Source organism: Scardinius erythrophthalmus, assembly GCF_964197995.2.
Source record: "Scardinius erythrophthalmus genome assembly, chromosome: 16".
NCBI classification, from domain to species: Eukaryota; Metazoa; Chordata; class Actinopteri; order Cypriniformes; family Leuciscidae; genus Scardinius; species Scardinius erythrophthalmus.
In genome coordinates, this window is record NC_138236.1 from 9577381 (window position 1) to 9592332 (window position 14952).

At 40.0% G+C, this 14952-nt stretch overlaps 1 protein-coding gene across 4 annotated transcripts in view; it reads left to right on the forward strand.

The window, feature by feature from the left end:
• The first annotated feature begins 1346 nt into the window (after positions 1–1346).
• rbms3 (RNA binding motif, single stranded interacting protein) overlaps positions 1347–14952 on the forward strand; it is a 151713-nt gene continuing 138107 nt past the window's right edge. For 2 of the 4 annotated variants that reach the window (XM_081389112.1, XM_081389114.1), the window contains exon 1: positions 1347–2295. In XM_081389112.1, the coding sequence (XP_081245238.1) occupies positions 2221–2295 (75 nt within the window). In that variant the 5' untranslated portion in view covers positions 1347–2220. The remainder of the gene's footprint in view (positions 2296–14952) is intronic. The other 2 variants (XM_081389113.1, XM_081389115.1) reach the window with 1 other exon arrangement.

Genomic DNA, 14952 nt, shown 5'->3' on the forward strand with positions numbered 1-14952 from the left:
TCTATCTATCTATCTATCTATCTATCTATCTATCTATCTATCTATCTATCTATCTATAAAATTATGAAATGAATGAATTTATTAGAGTTTCCATTGTCACCTCTTTAAAAGCAGCTCTATTTGGGTTTCTATTGCTGTTAACTGCTTTGACTTTTAGTGGCCATGCATTTGGTGTGCTGTGGAATTATTTAAACCCCTTCCACCGACTTCTCATCTCTCTCTCTCTCCCTTCCTCCCTCTGTGCCTCAGCATTCCAATCATAGTGATGAGAGAGCTAGCCTCATACACCTCTCTCTCTCTCTCTCCCCCTCTCTCTCCCGCACTGCAGACTTCTATGAGAGTCTGTCCTAATGAAAATGTATTGTTGTTTTTCTCAATTGCTTTTTTGTTTATTATGTCTCACATTCCTTTCACTTTACTGCAGTCTTTGGGTCTTTGCTATAGCTCTCATAATTACTGCCGTCAGTCTGCAAACACTTAAAGCCTGCATTTTCTTTTAGCGCTAATTTGTCACGCCCTGAAACTGTCTCTTATGAACAGCCATATCTGCATGTGAACTTCTATTAAAAAAGCACTGTGAATACTGGTAAAAAATACCACAACGTCAAAACAATGATCAAAGTGCAAACTCAAACAAAGAAAGAGGGTATAGGAATGTTTAGCCACAGATTTTTCATTTACTTTTTTTTTTTTTTGCAGTCCAATTTTTCTACTTCAAATAATTGGCCACTGTAACAAATATTATTGCAGAGGTTGCGGGAAAAAAAGCACCTGCTATGAAACTGCACTCTTTCCCAGCACAGCATTTCACTTTCTGGATCCAGTGCTTTAGGATTATGGAAGAAAGCAATTCTTTGCCATTTCTGCACTGCACTTATTTACTAGTATTAATGTCAGTGTGTCAGTATGTCAGTGTATCAGCCAATGCAAAGCTACCAGTATGTTTCAGACAAGAGCAAAAAAACATCTTACAGTCATTTATGTTTTATTTATTGAGAAAGTGAAGTTAAAAATACACTCTGAGGATAAAAAATAAAAAAATAAAAAAGCTTGGGGGAAAGGGAGATCAGATGAGGTACAGTCTGTGGTTGACCAGAAGGGGGCCTCGGCTCCTTGCTGTGTCGTCCTCAGTCTCCTCCCACAGAGTGTGGGTGTAAGGGTAAGTCTTCCCCTTCTACACTACTGAAGCCGTGCAGTGGGCGGCAGTTCTCCCATGAGGGCAAACAGAGATAGGCTGGTTAAGACACTCCCCTGGTTGGGAGTGGCTGCAGCCAGCCCTTAGCCCAACCCACCAGGCTGTGGAGGAGGAGGAACACGGCAGTGCCCGAGCTGATCCCTTCAATCTTCCCCACAGTGTGGAGCAGCCGGCAGCGCGCACACACACTCACACACTCTCACACAGCCACACACACTCACACTCACTCTCGCACACACACTCTCGCGCGCAACAAAGCAGGCAGACGAGGGAGGCGTGTAATAAAGAAAAGAACATCACAGAGGAAAAACAGTGGTGCTGCAATTGGAGTTTTCGGATACTGCAGCCTGTCTGGAGTTTGTGCTGATTCCTGTGTGCCTCGTAACCTCACGGCTCACGTCTGGTCCTTTCCTGCGGAGGGTTTGAGTCCCGTCAGCTGTGCGCACAGAGATCCGAATCCAACGACTGCCTACATTGCCGCTTTGTGCATCCGCCAGACGGGAACAAAGTGTGCGACTGGGATATCTGACAAGCACCTCTGGGAACCGACGCTGCACCGACTGTCAGAGAGAGAGAGAGAGAGTGAGTGAAAAAGAAGGAGCAAGATAGATAGAAAGAGGGCAGTCAAGGCATGAGCAGGAAACTAGTAGCCGGTTTTCCAGAGAAGTGATCGCCACAGTGCCCCCTCCTCTTCCCTCACCTCCTTCCTTCCTTTTCTCCTCTCTCCTGTGCCGCTGCTCTCTTTCTACGCGCACACCTCCTCTGCTATCCCATCCTCGTACCTCCGCTGTCCTTCCATCACCTCCTCCTCCCCTGCTCCAGAAGACGCGTGAAGAGGAGAAGCACGGCGCGCACACGCTCGATCGTGTCTCTATCATCTCATTCTCTCTCTTCATCCTTCCTCTGACTCCGTTCCTCACACGGATCTAGCCTCTAGCTGCGGAACCACAAGCGGAGGCTTTTTGAGTGTTGGATCCCACACGCGAGTCTCTGTCTCCAGCCACAGCCAGAAGGATTCCAGCTACATGGGCAAACGTTTGGAACAGCAACCAATGTACCCCCAGTACACTTACTATTACCCTCACTACCTTCAGACTAAGGTAAGGCACCTTGGTTATCTAGTTTTGTGATGTTCTGATTTAATGTCTCACACACTTCCTTGCGTACGCATCATTCTGACAGATTGCTGACACACAAACCACATGACCGATACTTGACATGGGCCGCTCTCTGGAGGTGCAAGAGTGCCCATTTATCAAGAATGCATGCACACACTCTTGCACACAAACTCACGATCCAGAGATTCTGTCCTCTCAGCTGCGTAGCCTGTGGTGGAGGGACTTGAATAATTGCATCCATCTCTCTAAGCCCCTACACCACCCGGACGTGGAGAATTGATTACCACAGGCTGATCGATAGTGCCGAGATGCTATCGGGGGCACTGGTGATCTTGGCCTCCCTCTGTGATTCATGAATGTTTTTATGCGCCGCGCCCCATAAGAGGCTGGCACTTGCGTTACATGTTTGAGTGAATGAAAGTGGAGAGAGAGCTATGATTGGATCAGAGTTTAAAAAATGGCTGTTAGAACAAAGGGTGTGAGAATGCATTTTCCTGATCAACTTGGGGTGAGTAAATTATGAAGTGCAAAAGACGAATGTGAGGGAAGAAAATTTATGGAAAGTCTTTTGGAGGAGTTGCTTGCTCAACGTTGGCCAAATATGCAAGCGTTCCCAAAAGACACATGATAAACGGCAGTGGCCAAGTCGCTCTCCATCAGCAAGTGTTTATGACCTCTCTCTTTCCCTCCTTTTACCACTGTGTTACACTCCAAAAATGTATTTAGAGCTTGGGAGCCAATCTCAACCATCAAAATCTCAGAGGAGCTTGCAGAAAACGACTTGATTGATGCCCTTCATCACTAGTCTATACATGAAACTGGCAACAGGCACCGTATTACCCATCAATACACACGCACACACACACTCCCCACTCCTTGTAGCTGCCTTCAAGGTCACGTCAAATTGGATCTCACCCACATCCGCTGTCTAATGAGTTTCTCAAGAGTGTCTCCAAGGGATGTGGGGGCTCGTCCAGAGCATCACGTCTTTGTCCTTCTCTCTTGTCACAAACAGAAGTCCTTACAACAATAACTCACCTCGCTAAGTAGGGCCTGTCAAAGAGAACGCATGCATATTCAAAAGGTTTAGAATTGCACAAAATATGTTGGTGATCCTTACCAAAGTAGAGCACTATGGCAAACACTGGAGCATCATGGGTAATGGTCAAATGGGCCGGTCTGGGAATAATTATTGATCTGTAGAATATTAAAGGAGATGGAGGAGGTTTTTTGGCACTGGGAGAGAGTTTCAGATTTCAGATATTCAGTCTCGCCTGTGAAGGATGGAGACCTCATGTGAGCACGGGTCAGTGTGAGTGCGATTGCGTGTGCGTGCGTGATTGGGGATGTAAATGGCCTGTTATTAATCTTGATTCTAGCGTGCTCTCTGAGTGGAGGCATTCCTCCGGGGGAAATCAATCATGAGGGGGAAGAGGGGCAACTGACACACAATCTAACCTCGCTCTCTCTCCCTCTCTGCCCCAATAACGCTCTGTGCGCAATGAGAGGCAAATGTTAAGCAGGGGAAATTAGGATGCTACAGTAAGCTGTTAATGTCGAGAATCAGTAATTCAGCTAAATTATATAAAGACCCTGGTATCAATTACATGTAAATGACTTACTTTCATTAAAGTAGGTTCAAAAGAAAATTAAATGTGGCTCAAAATTCACCCATTGTTTTATAATGTGGGTCATAGATATCACTGAACAAGATATTTGGTGCAAACAAGATCACACCTTGGGGCAAGATGTTGTTACACAAAGTAACAGGGAATCTATCTATCTATCTGTAAGGCCTGTAAACAAACATTTGTCAAGCCAACATTTAAAGCTTTTTTTATTTTTATTAGTCATATGAATTTTATTCATTTTAATTCTACTTCCTTACAGTCATATTTGATTGGAAATTATGCGTCCCTCAATTCAAATTCAATAATAGCATGCAACCCAAATCAATGGATTCACAAATCTCACAATGTAACTGTATTCCCCTAATGTGGATGTCTAGTACCGATATCACACCACCCTTTTCCCTATCAGGTTTTAGCAGAACATGGGTGGGTGTATAAACGTGAGTAGTGTGTGGGCTGAGGTATCCTTGACAGAAGCCATACACCAGTGGGATATAAAATAGAATTTAAGGGAGGTAATTCCCCCCTGGTATTGTGTCAACAGAGGCCAGTGGGGCCCGTCTTCCATTCAATCAGCAGCTAGAAGTCAGAGCTTTATGGTGTGTGTGTGTGTGTGTGTGCATTGATGATTCAAAAGAAGGGTAAGAGAAAGAGAGCCAGAGCGAGCACTCAAATCCAGAGTCATGAGATTGCATATGCGAGCAAGTGTGTGTGTGTGTGTGTGTGGTGTTCGGTTACACTCTGTGGGGTCAGCTTTATGTACAGCAGAAATAACATCCAGCCGGCCGTTTAAACCTCTCCTCTCAGTGGGAGTGCACACTAACTGCCCTGCAGTGAGGTGACATGAGGCTTGCCAGCAATGTTCCTGCTGCATTATGGGAACGATGCATATATGTGGCTCATTATATTTCTGCTGCTCTCAATGTCATTTAGGATTATTACGTTGTGATATTTACTCCGCTTGTGGATAATTACCAGACTGAGGCTTCATTTTCCTCTAGCGGCACCAATTTTTTACCACAACGGGGAAAATGCTCTCATCTCCCCTCCTCCAAACAACCTTCATCTGAATAATTAAACTCGTTAATGGACAAGCAATTTTCAGGTATCAACGACAATTTGATTTTCGGTATTCATTACCAACACTGTCATTAAACAGGTGAAAGGATAGATTAAAATCCATAAGCACACTCAGCCGTTTCACACGTAAATGATTCACTGCAACAAATTGAGTAATTTAGACCTAAAATATGCTTAACATTTTGAATAATTGCCTGGTTGTTATTTTTTTTTTTTTTTAAATGCGGTTATTTGTTCCATCAGATATTGTTGGAAGACAAATCCTGACTCCTAATCACTTGCCCTGTCCTGTGTTCTCCCTTTGAGAGTACAACAATAACATAACTTGTAACAGCATTATGTGATGTTAGACTATTATACTGTTTCTAAAAATTCCCATACAAATTGTAAAAAAATAAAATAAATAAATAAATAAATAAATATTTGGGTTGTTTGTGCTCTAAAGTATTTTTGGGTATATGATCTTTTCTTGTTGGAAGCGAGCCATAATGACATGCACGGAAACATTAACTTACAAGAGCACAGGCTTTGTATGCGTGTGTGAATTATACATGTAAACACTTCCGTCGGGAAAGACTGTTTGCTGTAAGTGTTTGCCTGTAACCATCGAGTTGGGGATTTTAGATCTGCGAGAGTGCTAAATTATGCTTGTCCATGTGTAATTTTTCTGTTAGCATCTGAATGCACATCTAAACCACAGATAGGGCCCTATGAAATCCATTTTATTTTTCCCCAATACGGTTTTATTTCCCCCTCCAAATTCTGTTTTTATTTTTCTGTTTTAATGGTCCAATTAAATTGTAATATAAAGGATGGTCTAATTAATTGAATTCATAAAACTTGAAAATATATATATAATAATTTATTGACATTTTAACAATAGTGCCTTATTTTTCAGAAACTTTTAACCTAATTTTAACACCAAACTTTTAAAACTTGCATTTTTTTTATTTGACTTTTTTTATTTAATACAAATTTATTATAAAAAATCGTGGTTATCAAATGAATGCATCCAAATTTAACAATTTAATTAATCTTTTATGTAATCAAATGAAATTTGAACAATTTCTTTCATATTTTGGCAAACAAAATACAGAACAAAAGTTGATTCCTATTTAAAACATGCATGGACAAAAAATTGTGTGATATTCCTTAAAATATAAAAATAAATCTATCTATCTGTCTATCTATCTGTCTATCTATCTATCTATCTATCTATCTATCTATCTATCTATCTATCTATCTATCTATCTATCTATCTATCTATCTATCTATCTATCCATCCATCCATCCATCCATCCATCCATCCATCCATCCATCCATCCATCCATCCATCCATCCATCCATCCATCCATCCATCCATCCATCCATCCATCCATCCATCCATCCAGATGATCGTGAATGTCTTTTGGAAAGCATGCATGCAGCAAACGTTCATATTTTTAGTTCATCAATGTCCTTCTCGTTTCCTCCCTGTCTTTCTCTCATCTTCCCTCCCTTTTCCTCTCTCTCCTTCTCCTGCTGTGTCCTAGGCATTCTCTCCAGCCATCTGTTCAGAGGGGTGGGGTTCACTCTGAAAAGAGGAAGGAACATACTTGGCAAACATACCCATATAGGTGGATAAAATGTTATGCCCAAGACTGTCCTTGTTTCAGGGGTGAAACGCTCTGCATTAGTCATGAACATGAAAGGAAAAGAATACAAAGCGCACAGAAGAGCTGTTTGTAGCAGTACTTCAATATTTTCTGGCCCATTCTGAAAGTGAAATGTGTTCTAGATTTTCACATCTTACATCAGAGAGTAATAACTCTAATGTGCATCCAGTCACAGAAAAACAATATAAGAATGTGCAAAAAGAAACTTTCATTGTCACTCACGCTGCTGAGTTAAAGTATTAGTACAATAGCATTGATAAAACTAATAGTTCTGGCTGTAAAATCTGATCCGATGAGACATGTAAATCTACAAACAAAAGACCATATTTCGTTTTCATTACATTAATGCACCAAACTATTAGAAAAAAAGCTTATTGATCAAAGGTTGCTCTTTCATAGCTCTTTTAAACTTAAACTAAAAACGAATCGTACTGATGATTAAAATTCATCTTAATTCAAGCAGATCACATTCAATTTGATTTTACTTATGTGAATTTCACCTGGGAAAAATCACTGATTGATCCAATTAATCTTAAATGCTTCAGAAAATAAAAACAATCATCACAGGGCATGTTCACATGCTAAGCATAGTTTCTTTTACTAAATTTGACGCATGGGAGGAAAATAAAGTATAATAATGAGCTATTTCTCATTGAGTGACACAACACACACCACATCCTTCACAGCTTAAGCTCCACAACAGTAACCACAAAAACTCCCAACATGACAAATACTTTTCTAAAATCACAAGATTTCAACATTTACTCTTCTGATCCAGTTTAATAATAAACTTTGGCGCCTTTAAAAGTCGCATCTCAAAGCTCTTCACAAGAAGAAGTTTAATGCAAAGCATGCTGGGAATGTCATCAGAAATTATTTACCGTATACTGTAGTTCCAACATAAATAAATTGAGAATAATGTATACATTTGACAAATTCAAGTGAATTGAAAGTAACCAAATTAAGTTTCAGCTTATTTTAATTAAAGGCATAGTTCACTCAAAAATGAAAATTCTGTCATTTACTCATCCTCACAAAAGAAGATATTTTGAAATGGCTTCAAATGTTTTAGTCCATCCATTTAAAACCAGTGAGGTCCAAAACAACCTTGGTTCCCATTAACTTTCATTGTATGGACAAAAGATTTGTCCAAATATCTTCTTTTGGGGTTCCACAAAATAAAAAAGCAATGCAGGTTTTGAATGACATTTAAATTTTTGGGTGGAGTATCAATTTAAATAAATTGAACAAGCAGCAAAAAGGTTTTTTTTTGAGTTTGTGGGATAGAAATAGACTTATAAACTACATTACGAGGTGCAATACTTTTATATAAAAAAAGTATTTTTCTTGTGCATCTGGTCAATGTCACATTTAAGCACTTTCAGGATTCATCCATGACCAGAACTCATGTGTGGTCCAGGCTGTAATGGGGCGACCTGAGCTATAGCTAGCTGGTTTCTATTGGCTTGAGAGAGCCAGAGGAGAAAGGCACCGGTCCTGAGGTAATGGCCCTGCTGCATTTTTAATAGAGGACCACTTTGTAACAACCCGAGCCTGATGTATTCTCCCCTTTTAAGGGCCCTGCCATTTCTTTTTTACACACAGCTTGCTTTTAGGCCACTGGCATAAGTGCTCGACAAAGCCTGTGTTCAAGGATAAATGGCCGACGAGGAACAAGCCACAGCCGCGGAAGGCTGCAGGAACACAGGGACTCATTGACGTTTTACCGCCGGCGTCCGAACCAGTTTCTCATTGGCACTGGACTTTGTGTCTTTGCATCTCTGAGAAAAACAAGGAACAAGATTTTTAGAGGTTGAGTGTTTAGCTGTAACTATAGATCAGTGTGGATTTGTAAAGTGATAGTGTTTTAATTGGAAGCAGGGATATGCTTGAATTGGGATTTTGGTTAAATGGATAATGGATAAATCATCTAGATGTATGACGGCATTGTCAGCGGTCGCGCATGTGTGTGTGTGTGTATAAAACCGGTGGTTAATGAGCTTCAAGTTGTAATTAGCGGTTAGGAACGCTGCTTTTGCTATGAATTCACATAGATAGCAGAGAGGAACAGCATGTGCAGCTTGGCTTCAGTCACAAACGATAGCCACTCGATTTCAAGAAACAGAGGAGGGATGTAGTGCCTCTCAACCACTCCTGTCATCCCCTCTTCCACCCCTCCCGTGCGTTTTCATCTAGAGACTCATCGGAAAGCGTTTCCCCCTGAAAGCAACCAAGGACAGAGTAGGCGAAGTAAGGTGTCATAAATCCTTGAGAAGGTGCTCCTCATTCCACGGACCCCACCCCCACGCACTCATCTCCCACTCCAACCTTTTCCGTGTCATGAAAAGTACATGCAAGGACTATGCACACACCTTTTGAGTGTTAAAAGAGCCTCCTATAATAGGATTCAGCTACAGCGATTCTAACCCACCATAACTGTATCCAATTCTCCACGGTCTGGCTTGAAATCAGGCCCCAAAAAGGTACATTAAAGACCGCTCTGGGAAATGCCATTTGTTTTGGCCCCAATTTCAAACCACTGAAGACCGTAAAGATGCCATCTGAAAGGACTCGTTCCTTCCTTCACCTCCCCAGTTGGATAGACACTTTGGGGTCTCAAAAGTGCCCAGGGACCGGGTCATGATTCAGTACAGATTTCCCCACGCCTGCGGAGGCTGCTCTGGGTTGGCATGGCGGCTAGCACGCTGCCTGGGATTAGCTTATGTAAACAGTGCTTTTGTTGGGTTTCGGTTGAATTAATTTGCTCGCCCCATGTGCTTTTATCAGGATAATTTGTGCGGCAGACACTCAAAGACTTGTCCAAACATATCCCCGGGCTCAAGGCTAAATACAGAGCTAGTAATGACACTCAAACGTGTGGCGTGCTCTTTCTCCAGACTTTCCATCATGCTAAATGTGGTCGCTGAGGTCATATGTTTTCTATTGAATGACAAGGTGAATCACTGCTTTAATGTATACCAGGGTTGTGCAAATTTCTGAATTTAAGAATCTGTGTCCTTTGAATGATGAATGTAAGTTCATGTAAGTAAGTAGAATTTACTCAATCTTAAATTTATAGAAATTAAACGCTTTATTGCATTCTGGGATATGAAGTGCATAAATATATTAAATATAAAGAAACACAGTATACAATGCAAAAAATTCTATTTTTGTTTTAATATTCTTTGACTTAAGAAAAAAATATCTAAAAATCTTGAAAACTGAATTAAAAAACAGGTCAAATTTACATAAACTTTTGCATATGAAATATCTAAAGGGATAGTTCAGCCAAAAATGAAAACTCACCCTCAAGTTGTTCCAAACTTATGTGAATTTCTTTCTTCTGCTGAACACAAAAGAAGATATTTTAAAGAATATGGGAAACCAAACAGCTGATGGGCCCCACTGACTTCCATAGTATTATTTTTTTACATACTATGGGGCCCATCAACTCTTTGGTGACCGACATTCTTCAAAATATATTTTTTGTGTTCAGAAAAAGACAGAAATTCAAGCAGGTTTGGAACAACTTGAGGTTGAGTAAATGATGACAGAATTTAAATTGTTGGGTGAACTATCCCTTTAAATAGTTAAATACATTAAGTGCAAAACAATCCGCCTATTTTCAGTGAGAATTTTTTTTATTAAAAATACATTATTTGAAAATTATTTTAATATCTTGGGCAGTGCTGCTCACAAGTAAATTTATGTTGTTTCAAGGATTTTTATTTGTTTTTATTAGAAAAATAGGAACTTTCACAGTGTATAAAGTACACCTTTCTATATATGGCATTTCAAACAGATTCATACGTCTGTTATAGGCTTATAAAACCTTTAAGCTTTCATACAAAGGCTTTGTTTGAATTTCAATACATTTTTTATTCAATTTAAATCCAAACTGGATTCTCAAATCAATTCTGAATGGTGCACAACCCTGTTCAATTCAAAAATTACAATGTCCACCTGAGGTGAAGTCCATTGTGAAAACGGTGATGATAACTCTATTTGTTTGTACATGACTAATATATCCTCAGCTGGTCTGTTGTGGGTTCAGTGAACAGCTGTGCTTGTTAGCCATGGTAAGCTTGAAGGCAGGAGCCTCTGCTTTTGATGGTTCAGTTCACTTGAGTGCGTGGCTGCTAGAGGTGCTAGGTGGTTAAGAAACCAAGCCTGGACTTATTAGCCGAGCTATCTGTCACAGCAGCACAACAGCACTCTTGATTGCAGCTTCTAACGCTCCCTCAAACTGCTGTGTGAAACATAATGAGGGAAAGAAGGACAGAGGATTAGCGCACACACTCTGGGTAACTGAAGTTCGAGCCTTATATTATTTCCATACCATTCCAGACAAAAATGTGGTAACACTTTATTTTGATGGTCCACTTTAGACATTCTATTGACTATAAGTAACTTTGCAACCACATGTCAACTAACTCTCATTAGAGTATTAGTAGACTGTCTGCTTAATATCTGCTAACACTTTATTTTGATGTTCCCCCAACAGACAATCGACTGTTGCAAGTACAAATCAACTTATCTTAACCCTAATCCTAACCCTACCAGTCTACTAATACTCTACTAACACTCTAATGAGAGTTGCAACATTACTTATAGTCAAAAGAATGTGTTAAAGGGACCATCAAAATAAAGGGAAGCCAAAAATCGTCTCAGATGTTTCTCCTAACATTCTGAGAAATAGAGATGCACAGAAAAAAAAGGTAATATTCTGAAATAGTATTACTGTTGAAGTGAACTGTTTTCTATTTTGATATTGTGTAATTTAGCTCATATTTGTGTAATTTATGATGGCAAAGCTGAATTTTCAGCAGCATTACTCCAGTTTTCAGTGTTCTCAATCCTTGAGAAATTATCCTAATACACTGAAAAAAATGATTCGTTGAATTTAATCAATTTTTTTATGGTAAGTGTTTGCACACAATTGATTTAAGCTACATTTAAACAAATGCATTAAGTTGAACTAAAATTGAATAAGTTCAACTTAATACATTTGTTTAAATCTAACTAAAATCAATTGTGTGCAACCACTTACCATACATTTTTTTTTATTAAATTCAATGAATAATTTTTTTTAGTGTATGCTGATTTCGTGCTATTATTAATGTTGAAAACTGCTGTGCTGTTTAATAGTTTTGTGGAAACTGATAATTTTTTTCAGGATTCTGTGATAAATAGAATGTTGAAAAAACAACATTTTTTTTAAATAGAATTCTTTTGTAACATTTTATATGTCTTTATTGTCCCTTTTGATCAATGGAATACATTCTTGCTGAATAAAAGTATTAATTTCTTTCAAGGAAAAAAAAAATCTTACTGAGGGCAAACTCTTGAATGGTATAAAACATCTTAAAAGAATTTCATTAGAAAGTATTAAGAAATTATTGAGTTTGTAATGAATTCTCTGACATGTGATTGCAGAATTCAGAATGCTCGAATCCAGAGAGACATTTCTGAGATCTTCCAGAAAGCAGAAGTCTTTTTCACAGGACAAAACATCTGTGAAGGAGGTCTCCATTTTATGTCTATTTAATCTCATTGCTAGAAAAACAATGGAGACGTTATAGAAATCTTATTTGTGATTGCTACTTCCTGTGGCTCACTCCGTTGTCATTTCCTGTCTCCTCGCTCACAGTCCCTATTAGCCAAGTAGCAAAAAGGCAGAGAATGAACAAGACAAGTCCATAAAGAGATGCAGAAGACAGAAAGGAGATGATGCAGTCGTGACAAGATCCGCCCTAGAGATGTTACAAACAATGTGACCTCATCCTTTCAGCCCCAGCAGTATACGCGCACACAATAGTTTTGTGTCGTTGATTCGATGTGTCTTTTCAAAAGTTTAGGCAGCACCGGAGCACTTTGCTGTTCGCCGCATTCATGTGCTGCATATTTTATTAGCCTCTCCAGTTTTATGAATGATTAAGCTCCTTTGTGTGCGCCGCTCGGCCGCAGCCAGGTCTCACCCTCAACTAGAGCATGCGTGTGAACCGCTTTTTCTGCGCATGTGTATCTCTTCATAATGCTCTTTCGAAAACAATGGGCCCCTGAGGGCCTAAACTGCCCAGTGTCCCAGGGTTTTACCCTTCTCGTCCTTTTGTGCTAGCGTGCCTTTGTTTGAAATGCTGGCCCAGACTTTCCCCTCTGCACTGAGATTGTATTTCCCAATGCTGGTCGTCGGGATGAGATGCATTTAGCTGGCTAAAGTGGTGCTAGGCACAAAAAAAAGTCTTTTGTAGAAGCACAAGCGCTTTCATCTCGCACTGCGGTATCCAGAAAGCAGAAGGGCCTTTTGGGGGAGGATGTTAAACTTTAAAATGTCTTTTAAACTTTCCGAGGCACGCATCTATATTCCACTACAGTCCGTCTGACTTCCATCAGCTTCCTTTTCTGTCAAAAAAATAAATAAATCTTGCACTTCAAAAAAATAAGGTTAGACACACACTACTGTAGTCACAGTCTCTGATTGGGGTGTCATTATTTCTGCAAGAAATGGTGGGCGGTTTGACAAATAGGTGTGAGAGGAGAGAGGACACGGGGCATGTCAGAGACGGCGTGCAAATGGCTGTGCGGACACATTCCATAAGAGGACGTGTGTATCGGTGCACCGCACAACAACTTCACACTAATCATCTCACTCACGCCTTAATGGCCAACATTTGTTTAAAGAAAACAGGGATGCCTGTACGAGCCAATTAGAGTGCATATTGACATTCATGAAGGGATGTCTTTCTCCTTTGTGTGGGTGTTTGTGTGTCTCAATGAATGACCGTGTGTTTATGGGGTTTCGGATTGAACTCGCGGACGTCGGCAGGCAGGTCAGAATGAGAGGTCGGAGAGAGTCTTGGGTCACAGTCACTCTAACTGTCCGATGATAATTAGACTGCAAACGTGCACGCACACACACACACAAAAATGCAGTACATCCTAGCCTTACTAATGAGCATATCACTGTCTAAGAGCCGCATCTCATATCTCTCACACACACACACACACACACACACACACACACACACACACACACACACACACACACACACACACACACACACACAGAGCCTAATGGGCCGGCTCACTTTCTGGCCTCTTCTCCCTGATACACAACACTCTCAAACCATCAAGCACTGAAGATGGTTTGCTAGAGGAATTCACAGAAAAATACTGAAAAAAACATTACACAGAATTAACAGGTCTGATGGAGATTTATTTATTTTTTTATTTTATTTTTTGAGGAAGACAGCTTTGTGTGAAGAAGGTTAGGTTATAGGCTATTGTCAATCTTGACATCCGTCCAAGCTCTTTATTGCATATATTCATTAAGACTGCTTTTACGAAGCGGATCAACTAATTGAAGATTCAATACAAAAGATTGATTGAATAAATGAGGACAGAATTTGAACTATTCAATAGATGAACCATTTAATTTGAAACACTGTTGTCCAGGAATACAGTAACATTACAAAATACGATTACAATATACATTGGTTCTATGATATATTCAATGGCACTAAATAATGGTACTTGTGATAGATAGATGGATGGATGGATGGATGGATGGATGGATGGATGGATGGATGGATGGATGGATGGATGGATGGATGGATGGATGGATGGATGGATGGATGGATGGATGGATGGATGGATGGATGGATGGATGGATGGATGGATGGATAGATAGATAGATAGATAGATAGATAGATAGATAGATAGATAGATAGATAGATAGATAGATAGATAGAAACACAAACTCTTCTCTTTCCTAAAAGAAAGGCCACAAGCTGTCTATCTCCCACTGCCAGCCCAGTTAAACTCCTCACGCCTGAGCTGAGCTGGGTTTGCATAATTCAGCAGGGTGGGCAAATCCAGATTTACAGATTATCATGGTTAACAGCACAAAGGCACATGAGAGTTAGAGAAGAGATGAAAAGATAAGCACACACACAGACATACAAACACACAGTATTGCCATGTCGGTATCTTCTGTATTGATTACGTCCTTTTATAGCCACCAAAAGTGCTGTTCACACACCATGCACACAAATCACAGCAATTAGGTCTGTACTGAACCACACTTCAGATTTCACACAGCTTTCAGTCAGTGTTCAAACTTTTCAAACCGCACAGACACATTATTTGACTTGATTCTCTGTCACAACGACTTGATATTCTGCCATCTCGTCGCACACACTGTCAATCATTTTTTCTGCTGCCTTTTAGCTTTTCAAGCTATTCAATTTTGTCCCAGCTTTGCCAAAGGATCG